The 17253-nt window shown below is 50.1% G+C and overlaps 1 protein-coding gene across 1 annotated transcript in view; it reads left to right on the top strand.

Annotated features, from left to right (window-relative positions):
- The first annotated feature begins 316 nt into the window (after positions 1-316).
- Positions 317-17253, top strand: part of UNC5B (unc-5 netrin receptor B) — a 50102-nt gene continuing 33165 nt past the window's right edge. Inside the window, exon 1 of the mRNA XM_030453537.1 lies at positions 317-415. Coding sequence (XP_030309397.1) covers positions 322-415 — 94 coding nt within the window. The 5' untranslated portion in view covers positions 317-321. The remainder of the gene's footprint in view (positions 416-17253) is intronic.

Raw genomic sequence — 17253 nt, 5'->3', positions numbered from 1 at the left:
CCACTGCAGAGCGGGCTCCGCTGCCTCGGTTTTCAGGCGGTTTCCCCATCCCGCTTCGCAGTCCTTCTCCCGGGTTGGCTCGGTACCCCCCTCCCCGCCTGCTGAGGATGCTGGCGGGGGGGAGGAGGGGGATCTGATGCCGGGGCGTGCTGAGGCCGGGAGCAGCTCAAGACCGCGCAGGGCGGTGCCAATCCCCCCTCCCTTCCCCGCTCCACCCCCCCCGGCCCCGCTCCGCCCCGCTCGGCGCCGGGCAGCCCGGCAGTGTGGCGAGGCGGGCGGGCAGGCTGCTCCGATCCTCTCCCGGCCCCCGGCCCCGCCGCCATGCCGGCCCCTGGCCCCCGCCGCCCCGCCGCCGCCGTCCTCCTCCTTCTCCTGATGCTGCTGCTGCTGCTCGGCCGGGCGCTGGTCGCCGCAGGTAAGGGGGAGACGAAGTTTTTGGGAGAGGGGGTGTTGGTAGGTAGGAGCCTTTGCTGCCTTCCTTTCCCTCTCCAAAAAAAAAGTTCATTGCGGTCTGTCCCTGTTTGAGGAAGAGTTCGAGGGTTTTTCTAAGCTTTTATTTCCTTTTGGTTTTAACATGAAGGTTGGGGGTGGTGGTGCAGGCGAGCGCAGGTTTAGGTGGGGGAATGCTGCGGGGGGATGCTCCGGCGAGTATGCGGGATGGCAACGCTTCTGCCCCGCCAGCCGCGCCGGTGCCTCTTCCTTGTATCTTTTTATTTATATTTATATATATTTATAATTATTCTCTTTCTTGAGCAAAACAAACCCAGCCCTGTTTGTGGTATCGCTGGCAGTGATTCCCCAGCGGCTTAAATAAGTAATTATTCAGCCTGAATATTTTGATTTTTGTTTGTTTGTTTGTTTTGTTGTTTTTAAAGCTGCATTTTTCTAATCTGAGTTATTGATGGCCAGAGCAGCTAAATGGGCTTTTCCTATGGCTCTTTAAAGTTTCCAGTGCGCAGCCCAATCTTGTGATTGAGAGGCACTTAAATCCAGCCCTTCCGCTAGTAATCCCTGCCACAGACAATAAACAGAGGCGCGTCTCCCCTGCTGCCCTCTCTCGTTAGGACTCCTGTGATAAAATTCAGCCTTTCCGCTATAGACCCCCCCCTTAAAACTCATCAACCATCCTCTGCATCTCAGGACTTTGTCCTTCGTCATTCCCTGCGGATGGCAAATCAAAGGCGCGGGTGTTTATCCACCAGGTATAAAAAAGATGTCCTCGAGTGTAGAACTCAGAAGTGGAGCCCTATAAAGTTTGGTGGCTTTTAGAGATTGGAAGAAAACATGACCGTAACAGGCTGTGGGGCTCCGGTGATGGGCAAGGTCGTCATCCGGGTGGGAATTCGAGAGGAGAGCCTATTGCTCCCTTCCCGCAGCTTGTGGTGAGGGTTGAGGACGTGTCACGGAGCTGCGTGCAGCACAGATTGGTCTAGTTAGTAGTTAAAAGCATCTGCTGACAAGCTGATTTTCTAGGAAAATGAACCAAGCCTTCTTTTCTGAAGCGTAATTAAGGTGACGAGGAATTTAGGGAAGGGAGTTTAATTACATTAATATTTTTTCCGCCTCCGCCGCACAAAGATCTAGTGTGTTTCAGCAAATGGAAAACTGAAATGGCACTATGGACTTATTCAGTGGCCTGGATGTTGCTGCAGCAGCATTATCCTTCAGCCAGGAGGTAATGAAAATGTGTACAAAGTTTTTAGCTGTAGAGCTATAATTAGTGTTTCTCTAGGAGTTGTGCAGAGATTGCATGTGATGACACAGAGGAGGGAGCAGAGATGGGTGCTCAGCCCCAGTGGTAGTCCACTCCCTTTCTCTCATCTTTGCTTGGTTTTAAGGATGGGGGGGGGGGAGGCATCACCTGGAAAATAAAACTTTTCTTTTACTAACAGAGAACATACATATTGTTTGTGTTGGGTTTTGCAACAGGGCAGGGAGAACTCTTGCTTTGGGTTGGGGTTTGAAGCACAGAAGTGGTCAGCTCAGCCATCCCCAGAACCGCTGCTGTGTGCCCCTCTGCTGTGGGTGAACCCCAGCTCCCACCTGCATCTCCCCACCCATTCCTTGGGGCTTTGCCTGCTGGGCTGCTCGCTGTGCTTCATTCTGCTGCTCTGGGCTGCTCTTGGTAGGAGAACAACTTGCTGCAAGGATTTGGAGAGCTTGCTTCTTGCAACCTGGAGGTTGCAGAAGGGCTGCTGAGATCCAGGGGGTGATGCTGGAGGGAGGCTTAGCTGACAAGGGTGTTTGCAGGCAGTATCACACAGCCATCCTGGGCATGGACTGTCCTCCCATCCCTCTGCTGTACCACCTTGAGGAAAACACTGAGGAAGGGAGTGAGTGAGGGGAATATCAGCAGTGTGGGACCTGCACATCAGTGACAGAAGGCTGGCTGTCACCATGAGCAGATGGCTGGGACAGAGCTCTACAGGACCTGTTGCTCATCAGCAAAGCCTGCCTTTGCAGGAGATGGGGGCGTGCTTGTGCGTGGAGGGGTCTGCTTTGGCTTTTTTTGTCTCCTTCTCCTTCAGCTTCTTGGTTATGGAGCCTTCTCTCTTAGAAGCTGGTGCTCTGTGTGTGGTAGTGGCAGGAGGAAATAATAAAGCAACTAAAAAAGGACAGAAATGGAAAACCACGTTTTTTAAGAAGGCAGGATCTCTTAGAAATAGTAGTTGGGGGTAGGGGAGAAGCCCAGATTGCATTTTCTCTGTTTGGAAATGAAGTGTACTGCTGCTGACCCAATAAGCAGCTTGGGGAGTCCAGCTGTGTTCCTTATCTCCTTTCCTCTGTATGTGACTCCACTGGTCCCTTTGGTGCTGTGTGAGTTGGCTCCTTTTTTGTCCCTCTCCTAGCTGTGCAGGAATAAAAATAAAAATCTGTATTTTGCATCAGTTAAGAGAGCAAAGATGATGCAAGAAGCTTGGTTTTGCTTCGGTTTCTAGCAGCAGCACTCTCAAGCCCTCAGCCCTGTGTTCTTCTCCCCCTGTCGTGTTTGGAATTGGTGGGATCATCCCTGTAGGTTTTCAGGAGAGCTGGGCTGTGCTTTTTCTAAAGCCAGGAGCCAGGGAGAGGGCAGGAAGTGCTGGGCTGGGGGGTGAGGATGGACAGGGCTGGATGGAGTGGTTGAGGAGTTAATTACAGCAGATGCTGGTGCCATAAAGCCACAGGTTCCCACTGTTCCATATTCTCTTATATCCTCCCGGCTTTAGCGATGCTAATACGAACAAAAACATTTGCTGGAGTGAGAGGGGGGGAGCATAAATAAATCACCAGCCTGTTCCCTCTGCTCCCTCCTGCCATCCCACCTGGGTGTCTGACTGTGGGAAGCGTGGGGGGATTAATATGGTGCAAGGGATGCCTGAGCTGCTCGCTTGCTGCCCTTGGCCCTCCCGTGGTATTTTAACACCCATTGCCTCCAATTTTGGTTTTTCCTTAATACGCAGAGCTGTAATTTGCTGCAATCAGTTGTATTGTGCAAGCCACCCGTGCTTGTGAGTCAGAGTGTGGTGGCACCCAGCTGACACAGAGGGTCAGGGTCTGGTGGCATGAAGGCTGGGAGCTGGCATGATCATCCCCTGCTGCTGCCAGAGCTCAGGACCTAAAAGAAATGTACAAGGTGCTTTTTTTCCAAGCTGGAGCCTTTGTGTACCCCAGGAGCAGTGAACCAGTAGCTTTTCAGCGATGTGGCTCCCCACCTAAGGCTGGGGCACTAGAAAAAAAAAATCCTGTATGACCTGAAGTGGGGTTGCAACCATGGCTGGGAAATGCAGAACGTTGACTTGGGAGAGGCAGAAAGCCTCATAAAACTGCTCTGATGTCTGGTTTCACACCCACCCTATAAGGGACCTCTCTTGGTGGGAACCCAGAGGCCCCTAGCTAAACGCAGCACCCTCCCTACCACTCCCCCAGTCCTCTGTCTCCCTGTTCCCACAGCTTGAATTTTCACTATCAACGCAGTTTTGCAGTGTTTAGGTTCATGCTGGGGTCCCGGAATGGAGGGTGATGTTGTTCTTGAGGATCTAAAAAATGAGCTTTGGTCCCATTGTGGAGCAAAGTGCTAAAACTGTGTGCGTGGGGAAGGCTTGGGGAGCCAGAAGGCAAGCAAAGCATCCCGGCTGCACAGAGAATTATTTTTGAAGCCTTCTGGTTTTTCAGATGCCTGACTCACGGTGCAGGAATGCGCTGGGCTGGCAGCCCTGGACCTGCTCCTTGGTGGAAGGGAAGAGCTGCCGTCTTCTCCTCCTCCCGAACTCTTATTCCCCGACTCTTCTCCTCCCAAACTGCCAGGCTGGGCTGGTAGCAGCCACATGTTTGCTGAGCTTGGAGTTTTAGGTTTTTTTAATTTTTTTTTCTTTGCTATTTGTCTTTCATGTATGGGTTGCTTTTTTGGTGGGGCTGGGGCAGCTGGGTGGGTTGTAGCAAGGGTTGCATCGGCTGGTTGAAGGAAAGGGAGAAGCAGAGTGAACCCTGAGATTAAACATGAGCCAGGCTGGGAAAGGCTGGGCAAAGCCATGCTGGAAAATGAGGAAAGGGAAGCAGTAATTATTTAGCACAGGGCTTGCTCCAGCGTGTCCTGTATTCTGCCTTTAAGCTCCTGCGAGTCCCTCCCCACTTCAGCCCAGCAAGGCCCTTCTTGGATCTCCTCTACTCCCTGCTGCCTTCAGTGGCTTCTCCCAGACCTCCTGGCTTTTGGGGGGCTGTTCCCCATTGCAGCAATCTCCCCCAGACCCACACCAGGTGTGTTATATCTGGGTTAGGTTTATAATGAAACACACTGGTGAGGGTTGTGGTCTTCATCCCCAAACTGGGGATCCAGGCACTGCTACCAAGTGTAACTTGGGGGGGTGTTGAAGCTGCAAGCCTTAACCCAAATCCTGATTGAATTTGGTATAGGGACCTTGATGACAGGTTTGGTTCCATGTGTGTTAGGCTCCATTGAGAAATTCAGGTGGGGAAAGGTGGAGAAAACATGCAAGAAGTCAAGCCACGTGCCACCAAGGTGCATGGGGATGTCAGGCTGTGGGGCAGGGCTGGTTGTGGCACAGGTGTCCCCAAACTGGGCTGTGACTGAGACAAGGCTTTTTCCTAGAGCTGGGTTTGTGCAGGGGAAATGCTTACCAGGAGGCAGATCTCTGCTGCCTGCCACACAGTCTGAGTGGATGGGGCTGGCATAATCCCCCAGGACCTGAAAAACAAATGTTTGGAGGTGGTTTCTTCCCCTTGTAGCTTTGCCTGTTGTTAAAGGCAGTGTTTGTTTGTTTATTTTTTTTAACCCTGGGAGATGGAGGACACCAGTGGAGACACTTATTAATGAGCAGTCAACTGGTTATATGAGAAGTAAGCCAAAATGCTTAAACTCAGAATCTTTTATCTCCTTGCATTTGGGGTCTGGGCTGTCCCTTTCCCTGGGGGAGAGAGTCCCTTCAGGTAGGGGAGACAACCTGTATAGATTTGCAGGGGTTCCCCTTCACCTCCATCCCTTTACTTCACAAGTCTGATCAGCAGATCAGCAGTCCATAATATACACATGTATAGCCCAGCTGCCCTCAATTTTTATTCCCATTTATCTCTTTAGAGGTAAGGAGGAGGGAAGGGGCTTTGTTTGCAGCAGAAGTGATCTCTTCTCAGCCCAGATGCCCAGGGCTGCAAGCATGGTCTATGTTTCTAATTGGTACAGACCCCTCATCGAGCTGGAGACAAAAGTCAGGTCCCGACATTTCATGCTTCTAGAGGGTCTGTGAAGGTCCCCTGAGTAACCTTTGCTGCCCTCCCCTCCTTCACAAGCCTACGCCAAGTGTGAAAGCTGTGGGATTGTTTCCCTTTGAAAGAGCGTGGAAAATCTCATTTTGAGATGTTTAATGCGTATTAGATCCATCTGCCTTTCTCTTGAACACAGACCCACCACAGGAGGAGAGGAGAGGACCTCTGAGTGCAGATTCTCAGTGCCCAGGTGGGCTCTAGGGGCTCTGGGGGAGGGTGATGCTATGGGCAGCATCCGTGGCTGGAGGATCCATCCTGGTGGATAGCACTGGATGCTAGAAAGTGTATTGGGGAGAACAAGCCCCCAGAATTCTCCCCAAACTTCTGTAGAAGTGTAGAAATGCTCTTGTTACTGACGTTACTGTGTGCCCTCTTCTTGCCATGTTCCCTCCCTGGCTGGTAGCACTGAAATGCCTACATGTGGCTTCCTCCACAACTTAGGGAGCAGCATGGGCTGTCCACCTCTAAGTGGGTTCCTTGGCATACCTGCATCTCCTGGAGTGATGGGAGGCTGGAGCCACAAGATGTAAAACAAACCCAGGCTTGCTGGCAGGGTGGCTTGCGGGGGCGGGAGGCTATTAAAAGGGTTGTGTTGCATTGTATAGCGTGGGAGTTTTCCTGAGGCAGGAAGCTGGAGAGCCCAGAAACTCCTCAGGACAGATTTAAAGAGAAGGGACACGCCTGGGATGAGGTGTTGCTGTCTCCTCCTGTCTGAGGTTGCTGTCAGTGAGTGTCCTCAAAGCTTTCTAGGCTGTGAGGTTTGGGGCTTATTCATGACCAGTGGTATATATGGGCACGTCCACCAGCAGTGGTCGGAGGGACAAAGAAGGTCCTCAGCAGAAGATGTTGCTTCATTAAGCAAGTTTTCCAGTGGACTGACATGATGTTCTGGGAATTTCTTCCTTCAGAGGATGGTGACTCCCAGTTTGAGGACCAAGAGCGCTCAGGATGGAGGAACAGGCCTTAAGACAGTTTTGTGGAGCTGGATGAACAGAGCTTCCTTCCACTGAAGTGATCAGCTCTGCCTCTCTGCTGTCTTGAGGGAGGTCTCATCCCCCTCTCACATTCTTTGTGAGTGGGGACTGATCTCTGTGTGCCTGTTATCCACCATGGAAACCTCACCATCCCACGCTGTCACCTGGCTTCGTTACTGGCTCTATCTGTTTGGGTTGGCTTGAAAAACAGGAGGGTGTTTTCCAGCAGCCAGAAAGTGGTTGCTATTTAAAACAACCCCCCCCCCTAAAAAAAATATATGCGGTCTGCTGCTTGCTTTTCATCCACATAGCCAAATGGAGCCAGGCAAGCATCCCCACCCTCACCTCTCTGAAGGCTTTGCAGGGCCTGCAAGTGAAGCTTGTAATTAGTGCTGGTCATGAGGGTGGATCTTGCAATGTGGCCGTGCTGTCTGCTGTGGTCTGGCCTGGGGCCATCGCTGTGTTTCAGATGGCTGCTGCTCAGGTGTGGGATCCCAGCAGGCTCCCTCCACCCCCCTTTATCCCAAACAGGCTGGGGAAGCTGCTCAGGGTGCGGGTACCTTCACCTCCCCACCCAGTGTGGCTGTTTCTGCATTTGCCAAATGGTGCCTGTGCTGGAATATTATTTTTAAAAAAGTTTTTCTTTCCCCTTTGACCAATGTGAAATGTAGAGAAGTAGTTAGAATAAAAGTATGGCTCCCAAGCCCAATTACGCAGCAATTAAAAGTAATCAGTGGTCTAGGTTGCTGCATTAGAGAGTGGGATCATTGAAGGGTTTTCTTTTACAGCCTATCTTGGAGAAGCTTAACTGTCCTGCCCCTTCTGCTTTCTGGGACCTGACTGGAGGACGTCAAGTATTGTGTAAGGGTGGAAGTAAGCTGTTTCCAATGCTCAGGGGGGTTGTGGTATCCCTTTGTAGTTCCTCAGGGTCTCCTCTGAGTTGTGCTAGTCTGTATGCTTCGGGGACAAGTCCTTGGTGACACGGTGGCACTGCTGGCTACACACCTGGCTCTGTCAGCACTGCTGGAGCCGCAGGCTAATGCTTTTGGCTGGAAGGAAGAAGGAAGTGGCAATTCAGGCTCTCCTGCCATCTCCACCCATGCACTTCCACCTGGGTCTGTGGTTCCTCTTGTCCTCCTCCTCCAGTCTTTCTGAGGAGATGCCTGACTTGGCTCTGGAAGGATGTTTTCCCGGAGGACACGTGATGCCCACCGTGCATCTCTGGAGCTGCTGCCTGCAGTCAGGGCCCTGCAAACGCCTCCTGCCTCGCTCCGGTGTCGGCACTAAACAGGATTTGTTGGTAGAGAGGGGATTTGCTTGCATGGCTGTGCAGCACGGTGCTGCTCCCGGTGACTGGGGTCCAGAGTCTCATGCTGCTGGGGTGTGAGGTGCCAAAGCCTATAAAACTTTAATTTTTCCCCACCTTGCAGTCCCTTTTTTTTTCTACACTAAATGAATTTCTACTAGGGAATGACTGACCTGTGTTGGGGTGAAGAAAGCAGGGCTGGGAGGTGTGGCTGGGGAGGTTTGGCACAATAAAAATCCGGTGGTGCTGTAGCCCAGGGATCCCGACTTTGCACTTGAAGGAATTACAGCCACATGGTTCATCCTTGTCATGGGTGCTTGGGATGCCCTGTTATATATATAAAATAAGGTATTAGAGGCACATTTTTCAGACTCTAAATTTATACATCAGGGTATAAGTGCTTGCTCTGCCCAAAGCTGGAAAAGCGAGATCCAAAAGCTGGAAGGAGGGTTGGGTTTTGTTTGGGCTGAACGGTGACTAATGGGAGTTGAGTTTTTAAAACAAATGCTTGGGATAAACTGGTTATGCAAACTGGGACGAATTGGGCAGGTTCCTTTGTAGTTTGCAACAAAACCCCAGGAGTCTGGGGCATGTTGGGGCTGGTCCTGCTGGGGCTGGAAAAACCCACGCACCGGCTCTGTGGAAGGGGTCCCAGCCGATTGGGAAGATCTCAGGGGATAAATGGTAGGGAAAGCCTCAGGTTACTGCAGCACCTCACCTGTCCAGCTAAAACCTTGAGTGATGCCAAGACTAAAAACACATGGGGTCAAAGATCTTTTAAAGTACACTTTTGTAATACTTGCTAAGAGGCATGCATGCTGTGCTCAGCTCCAAGAAACTGTTAGGCTTGCTGGTCCCATGTTGCCGAAAAATTTATATATTTGGGGGTTCTTTGGGTTTTTTGCTGTGTTCAGGAGGATCATGTGGTATATGCAGGTGTGCCAGCAATGACTGGCGTGCTTTGCAAAGGCAGTTGGGTTTGCAGAGCTCAAGGCTTTTGTTTTCTGTCCCATCCATCCCATCCGTCCCATCAAACAGCTCTCCCAGGCTTTGCAAGACTCCTCACAAGTGCTTTAAGGACAATAAAAGAAAAAGCAGCAGATACGAGGGTCCTGCTGAATTCTTAACTTCATCCCATGGTGTGGGCTGGGGGAAGGCCATGCCTTGCTTGTCAGTAAGGCAAAGCAGCACTTCTTAAAAATCCCTCTCTCCATTTCCCGCTGGATCACTGCTCTGGGCTGAACAAAAACCAGCTTAGGCTGTCGTTGTCTCTTTGTGAGGAAAAGCCCGACTGCTGGATAAAGCAGAAAAATAGATAAAATGGCCTAACAGGAAAAGAAAGATTAGTTTTGCACTCAGAGAAGGGAAAAGAGGAGGTGAAGTTGCTGCTTAACCCTGTCCATGGTCGGTGCCTGCCCCTGGAGCTTTCTCTGACCAGTGGCACCTTGGCATTGCTTTCCCTGAATCTGAAGGGCTTGTTGTTTCTGAGGCTGGTGGCTGGGTGATGGCTTTTTGGTGGTCTGTGGCCTTGCTTTTAAAGTGGGTTTTTTGTTGTATACGTGCTTGCTGCCCTCCCCCTTCCTGTCTCCATACCCCAATGACATCCTGACTCTGTTCACGATTGTATTTATGGACTGGCTATAAGGGGATGCAGCAGATCTAGCCAGGCTGTTAATGACCCTTGCATGAAATAGCAAAGTCCACTTAGTGGTCTTGGCCGAGAGATTTTACTGCAGCCTCTCCTGCTCTGCCCGTGCCCGTCTCCTTCCTTTAGAAAGCAACAGGGAAGGCTGCCAGGGTGATTTCTTGCTGTAAGAGAAAAGGGCTTGGATTTGTGTGCCTATGGGAAGGAGGGGGAGAAAAGCTTCTGAATCTATGGAAAGTATAGGGGGGAGAATGCAAACCATATGTTTCGGTGAGGGTCAAGTTGCAGAGCTAAAAGCAGCAGGGAAGCAGCCAGAGTCCTGCAGTTTGGCTGCGCTTTGCATCCTGGTAGGTGTCATGGGGGTATCCAGCATGGCCTATTGAAGGGAAGGGGTTTAAAAAATAAACCCACCTTAAAAGATTATTTGGGTCCCTACCTAGCACGCTGTGGTGTCACTGCTCTCTCAAGTGTTTAGGGCTGGGGCCCAGGGCTGTTCCCATACCCTTGGGGCTCCTACAAATAAGCAGCAGGGATTCTGGGAAGAAGCCTCTGTAGGCTGCCTGAAGTTCATGGCATTTGCAAGTTTGATTGGAAGTCAAGGGAAGAAGCTTTTTGCAGGGAAGGCAGTGCCTGCAGCTTGCTGGCAATGTAAGATTGTGTTTGTGCTGGACACTGTGGCTGGCCTTGCATTCTCCTTCCAGCTACGGAGAGGAGAGCCCCACGAAAAGATCCATTTTCCCTTCTGAGAGTGGAAAAAGTTATGTGCATGCAGCCCAGAGAGTTGTCTAGACTTCAGACCTAAGAGATGTGAGCTGGGTTGAAGTGCTTTTAAAAAGAAATCTGAAAATAGGGGGGAGCCATGGGGTCCCACAGCGAACTTTTTTAGCCTGGAGACATATTTTGTTTCCAAAACCAAAGGCATGGAGACAATATCTGATTCCCCAACTGGCTCTACAGAACTGTTTGCAACCTGTCAGCTTGGTAACCATCTGCTTGCAGCCCGCGGGGACTGTGCTATATCTAGGAGGTGATAGGAAAGGGGCGTTGCTGTGCACCCCTGGGAGCAGCCGACAGCTCCAGCCCCTCCACGGAAGGGAACAGGCATCACAGCATCTCCTTGGCCTGTGCACCAAGAAGAGCTCCTGTGCATAACACACTAAAAAATCCCTATGGAATTATCCTCTGGCTGTCTGCCTTATTTGCTTTTGTTTGTTTATTTGGCGAGATTTCCTTTTTTAGCGTGTTTTCCTAAAAAAGAAAAATAATCCAGACACTTTTTTTTTTTTTTTTTTCAGTCGGGCTGGTTGTGTGTCTGCACCCCCCCTCCTTTTTGTCTTAGATATCTTGTAATTAAGTGTCTGCCAGATGAGGAAATTATCAATAAAGTTTTTTATCTAGGCAAGCTGGTCAGACAGTAAGGAGGATCTATTAATATCCCACTAAAAAAACCCAACAGCATAACACTTGCCACCTACTTTGGGGAACACAAACACCATGTGGGCGTGAGTATTTTGAGCAGCAGGTCTATAGGAAAACAGGTTTTGTTCTGCTGCTTATGGGACTGTGTAGTTTTAGCTGAGGTGGGGTACCTCACAACTATATGAAGAACAAGGAAAAGTTTTGGAAAACTCTTAGGCAGGGAGAGAGAAAGGCTGAAAGATGCTTTCAGGTCATAGCAGAAGACAGTTGTTGGCAGATAACCTTTGTGTCACAAGGAAATGATCCTTCACTAATGGTGGTTGAGTGGCTGAAGGGGAAGCAGAAGGAGAGCATCTCACTCTTGGATCAGACAGGGAGGAATGGGGAGAGAAAGGTGGCCTTCCTTGTAGCCTACACATACCTCTTGGAAGAAATAGCTTGATGTGTTGAATGTGGCAGTTTCTTGGGGCTTGCTTTGCATCTTCCTATTGGCATGGTACAAGCTGTTTCTGCTGGTCCTGAGGGTGGCATTTGTCCATAGGTAAGTGCCATCTGTAGTACACCTGGCCCTTGCTTCAGTGACAAGGTGAAGAGCCTCCTGGCTCATCCCAGCTGAGCTGTCCATGAGATGTTTGAAGCCAAGAGCCTGGGGAAGAACTGCTCAGGTTACTTGAAATGAGTCCTTGTCCTGTTGCAGGGTTCCCCAGGGTTTAAGCCATGTTGTTTGCAGAGACAGTTTCTTAATGCAGTGCCGAAGAAGACTTGAGAAACTATGAAGCAGATTCTCAAGGTGGTGAAAAAGAGAACCTGAAGTTAGGAAAGCAAAAGCATATTTTCTTCCAGGACCAGGGTGTTTGTTCCAGATAAAGCACAGAAGCAGAGATGGCATCCCTTTTAATTAAAAAAAAAAAAAGAAAGCAAAAACTCTATTTTGAAGCTGCTGAGAATGTGACTGCCCCTTGTGATATTTCGCAGCTGAGATCATTTCTGGCGGAGTTAATCCACTCTGGAGGCTTTAGTCTCAATCTGTCTGCATGGGTGAGCTCAGAATCTGAATTTTTGGAGGCAGGGGAGGGGAGAAATCTCAGTAATTTTGGATGACAAAGTAAAATAAAGCTATGAAGAAGCATCAGTGAAGAAAAGACTTTCAGGTTTTTGGGTGAATCATGATGTGGAGCTGCTCTGCTATAACTGAATTTTGCAGATACAGATAAGGGAAGCAGGAAATGCAGAGTGTTTGCTGAAAGAACGCTACCAAAAACTGGAAAGAATTACTCCTCTTTTCAGATATAGGTAGTAGGCATTATTTTTGGAGCAGTTAAATTTCACGGGTGCTTATTTAGAAAGAAATTTAGTCTGTTCACTGTACGACAGACTTTTGGAGAAGATACCAAGTCTGAGGCAAGCAGGGTGCCCCTGGGAGCAACCGTGACTCAGAGCAAGGCTTTAATTTTGGCGGTCTCTCTGTGTAACAGTATTGTTTGTAAGCTTCTCTTGCCGCATGAAAGCAATGTTGTATTATCCTGGTTGGTCCTAAAAGCAGGGAACAAGCCAGAAGAGGCCTGATTACAGAGCAGCAGCTCTTTCTTCCCATCACTACAAAAGAATAGACAATAGAAACCAGTATCCAGTTTTAGCTCCAGTAATGCAATGCCCTCCTTCTGGTGGTCATGTCACATGCTGCCTTGAGTAATTCCCATCCTGGTTCTGCCTGGAAAACCGGCCTCAGGGGGAGGGAGCGAGCTCTGGCTTTGTCTGGGTGGTGCCAGGATCAGGCACCCTGCTGTGGGCGCAAGGATGGAGGAGGCGTCCCTGGGGATGGACCTTGGATGCAGCACGGAGTTTGTGGGAAGTGCTGGGTGGCCTTCGGTGCTGGAGCTGTGGAGCTGGGGGAGGAGGTGGTGATCACCCCTAGAAATGGGGAGGTGTTTGGCGCCTGGGTTTGCTCAGAAGACTGAGCCCGAGGCACTGTAAGAGGAGCTTGCAGAGGCAGCTCTGCAGTCACTGCTTGCTCCTGCCATAAGCTGGTCAGCCGTGCAGAGGGGATGCACTAAGGCATGGCAAATGTGGATTTTATTTTTTTTCCTTCAGCAAGAATATTTAACTAGACCTGTAGGTAGATGGAGGACTCACAGGGCAGCCACGATCTGCAGAGCCTCCCTTTTGGATATGGGTCCTGCCAGGCAGGTTACCATGTAGCTGCATCATATGCAGCTTCTTGCCTTGCTAAGGTGGTTTGGAAACAGGACAGGGCTTTGTTTCCAGCTTGTTTTGTGTTGCTTAATTTTACCAGCTTGGAGTGATCTTTATGGGATTTAAGAGGTGAAGAGAGAGCAGGTGATTGCTAGGTGAACCCCTCCAAGATTGTGCTGCAACCTTTGTTTTGTTGCACGAGGTGTGAAGAAAACTCCAATGGACTTTTTCTTAAAAAAGCATCTACAAATCACAGGGAGGAGATGCAAAATCCAGCTCTTCAAGATGGTAAACCAGTGCAAGGAGAAAGTCACGGTGGAAACCTCGTGGCTCTTTGTGCCACGGACAAAGAGTTGGTTTGGAGTTACAGGGAAGAAATGGACCAGGGCTGGGGGGGAAGGTATTGTAAGATGAGTATTGGGATGGGGACATGGAAAAGAGAGGCCAGTGGGGCCATAATGAGCAAACACATTGTTGGGGATGATTGAGGGTGCTAGTCAGGGGAGAGAAATCTTTCACCAGCCTCATAGTGGTGTGGACACTGATTCTCTCACTTATCTGAAGCCTTAAACACACAGAAGACAAACTTTCCCTGGGTGGCTTGGTGGCAGGAGATGGGTCCGCAAGGTCAACATGCTCCTCCTTATCCCCTGGGAATGCATGCCAGCACTGCTGCCTGTCCCATGGTGAGCCTCACACCCATGACCATCCCCCAGCTTCTGGCCTCTGTGGATTTTAACCTTTTATCCCCCTGCTCATTCAGTTTGCAGTTAGAAATATCTTTTATGTGCTGAAGACATATGGTTCAGCCTGAATATGTTATCAGTATGGTGTCTGATAAGTTTTCTTCCTCAAAGCCCTGGGGAAGTGCCTGTTCAGGGTCTCTGCAATAGATTTTCCTTCTCTTTCCCAGTGGCCTAAGAATAGTGTGATTTTTACTTACTCCTTAACTGAACAGAATTACTTTCATCAGTGGAAATAAAAATGCACATCCTAGCCAGCATTGTCCAGAAAGGCTTGTGATGCCTTTCATAAATTCATAATCAAGTGGCAGGATGTGCTGTTAGGAAGGAATAATCCTCTGATTATTCGGTTGGGCTTGGACCATATGAAAAAGTTGTCAGGGAAAGGATGAAGGGTTTGTCTTGCTGGGGTGTGAAGCTGGTGGTGTGTTAAATGCAGAGGTGATGGAGAGTGGCAGTGGTGGAGAGGCATGGTGGGTTTATGTGGATGGTGTAAAGGGGGAGTGCTGGAGGCACCAGGACATGGTGCTTTGAACAGGCACTGACCATGCTCTGACAGCTCCAAAAGCTTTAGTACGATGTCCAAAGAGAAGGAATGTCCCCCAGGCTGGCATCTTGCTGTGCCCCTTCCATCTTGCTCCTGGGTCTTCTTAGTGGGGTGTGGTTTGCAGTGCTGGGATTAAGGAGAGCCTCCCCAGGACCCTCTGGATATGAGGCTGGGACTTGCTCAGGGATAAATGAATATTTATCTGGCACTGGCATGTGGCTGGAGGGAATTGTGGTTTAAAATGGTGTCAAAGTGGGGTTTTAGGGAAACTTTGCTCGGGCAAAGCAAGGATGTGGCACTTTTGGAGCAACCTGCACCCAACCATGGCACTCAAGAGCTAACACATATGTGGGTGGGGACTTGTGCCACCTTTCTGCCCCTACGAGGAAGGAGGAAGAAGGCAGACAGGGGTGTCCCTGTTGCAGTTTGGTACTGTGTGGTGTGGGATGCCGTGCATCTATGGAAGCAGCCTTGTGTGCATTAATCGAAGAGCCTGCAGCTCCTCTTTCAAGCTGTAATAGCCAGAGCTAAGAGAGTCAATCCATATCTATTTAAAGCACTTCAATAAATAAAGATATTAAATAAAATTGCAGCTGCCCTGTACTCTCTCCTTGCTTCTAGGGATTTCTCTATTTACCCCCTTCCATATTTGCTTTAGGATGCACCTGGAGGTAAACGTGGGCAGGGGATGGGGACCATCAGGAGCCTCTTAGTTTCCAGGGGACAATGTACACCCCATTACAGGGGTTGGGAGCCTGATGCCAGCTTGTGCTGCTACCTGTGTCTCTAGCAAGCATCACCTCAAATAATGACTGCAGGAGGGGACACACTTTCTTAGGGACGCTTTCTTAAAGGCAGTTTCCCCTTCGTGGTGCAGAAGCTTCCATGGTGTGTGTGCTGGCTGTTTGGTGTGGCAGTGATTGGAAGCTGTCTTTGCAAGCCCTATGTAATGCTAATGAGAGATGCAGGTTGGCACTCCCGGTAGGTTTTGTTTGTTTGTTTGTTGGATTTTTTTGTTTGTTTGATTTTGTTTTGGTTTTATTATTCCCAAGGACTAGCCAGGGAACACTTGTTGAAGGATAAAATTAAAGAGCCCGTGGCAGTTTATTTTGAGGACAGTGTGTTTGCTTTCACATCATGCTGGAGGGAATCACTCTGCTACTGTCAGCAAATAAATAAAATAAGAGCTTTGTTTTAAATTAGACTTTCTTCTGGTAGCTGATTAGGTGAGCTGATACCTGCTGTTATGTTGCAGGGCACCAGCAGTACTGTGCATATTTGGGGATGGTGTCGGCAGCTTCTAAACTTCATCAGCCCCCCTGTTTATTATTTAATTGAATATGAATTCCTTGGGGGTCTGATGGCATTAACAGAGTCCTCCTTGGGTGAATGTCCATGCAGCCCCTGGTCAGGATGAAGCTGAGAGTTGCCAGGTCTGTGGCAGTCATGAACCTCTGGTATCATCTGGCAAGTACAAATTCACTGCAGCACTGGTGGGATGCTCACCCCAGTGATGAGAAATGTGGGTTCCTTGTTGCAAGATTAACCATTTGTGGGATTTTTTAGGTGCTGGAGCACCCAGCCCTCCTATCCAGAGTGAACCGAGGTAGTGCCGGGCTGGAGCCACGGCTCATGTCCCGCCTGGCAGCAGGCGGGTGGGAGGAAAGCCAGCAGCTTGGCTTTCTCCTCTGCTTTATTAGGCTGCTGGAAGTTCCTGTCGGTCCTGTTGGGGATGGAGATCAACCCCGGGGCTGCTCTAGTGTCTGAGCAGAGCCCCACACCCTCCTCACCGGGAGGGAAGGCTCTGGGGGGGGACAGTCATCTCCCTCCCACCCTAAAGGCTGCTCATGTCTCTGAGGGTCCACAAGCCAAGCCCTGAAGGTCTTCGATGTTGTTTTGGTTTTTTCTTTCTTTTTTTTTTTTTTTTTTTTTTTTTTTTTTGCCAGCTAGGGTGGGGAGACATGGCTATCGCCTCCTGCCCCCCAGGTCCAGGTCCTGAGCTTTTCCCTGGGGAGCCCAGCCCTGGCTCCTCTCTAGGCTTTCTTTTTGGAGCCAGTGTACCCAGGACTTGCCTTTATAGGAGAAAATTAAGCAGAGCAATTATCCCTGGGATAATTACAAGGCCTGGTGGGTGCTTCCGACCCCTCCGGCCATCCCTTTAGCGAGTGCTGGCACTCCCTACCTCAGTAGGGAACACGTCTCCCTTCAAGCAGACCAGGTCTTGGTCACCCACCCACTCCTGAGGGGTTCCCTACCCCCCTCCCTTTCCCTTCGTTCTTTTAATTGGTTGCAGGGGGCCATGGCAGGGTGGTTTCTGCCTTTCCCTTTCTCCCCCCTTTCCTCTTGGAGCTGTCGCAGGGGCTGCAACCCCCATCCCACATTCCTCTTCTGGAGGAGATAAGGATCCTGTCTGGCGCCGGGGTTTCAAATGTGCTCCCTGATTATCAGCAGGCGCCGGGGGCAGAGCCCCAGGCAGCAGATAAAGAGGGAAAGGGATAGGGGGGGGCTGCCGCCAGCCCTGCCCCACAGCCCCCTCTGCAGCCCCCCGGACCTCTGTTGTTGCTCTTAACCCCGCTTGAAAGGAAATTGTTAACTTTTTCCCTGATATTTTTGCATGCTTCTGTAGCCTTCTGCAGAGGAGTTGCAGACAGGGCTTGTGTGGGAATGGA

The sequence above is a fragment of the Calypte anna genome, chromosome 6 (genome assembly GCF_003957555.1).
Source record: "Calypte anna isolate BGI_N300 chromosome 6, bCalAnn1_v1.p, whole genome shotgun sequence".
NCBI lineage: Eukaryota > Metazoa > Chordata > Aves > Apodiformes > Trochilidae > Calypte > Calypte anna.
This window is presented reverse-complemented; position numbering and strand designations above follow the sequence as displayed.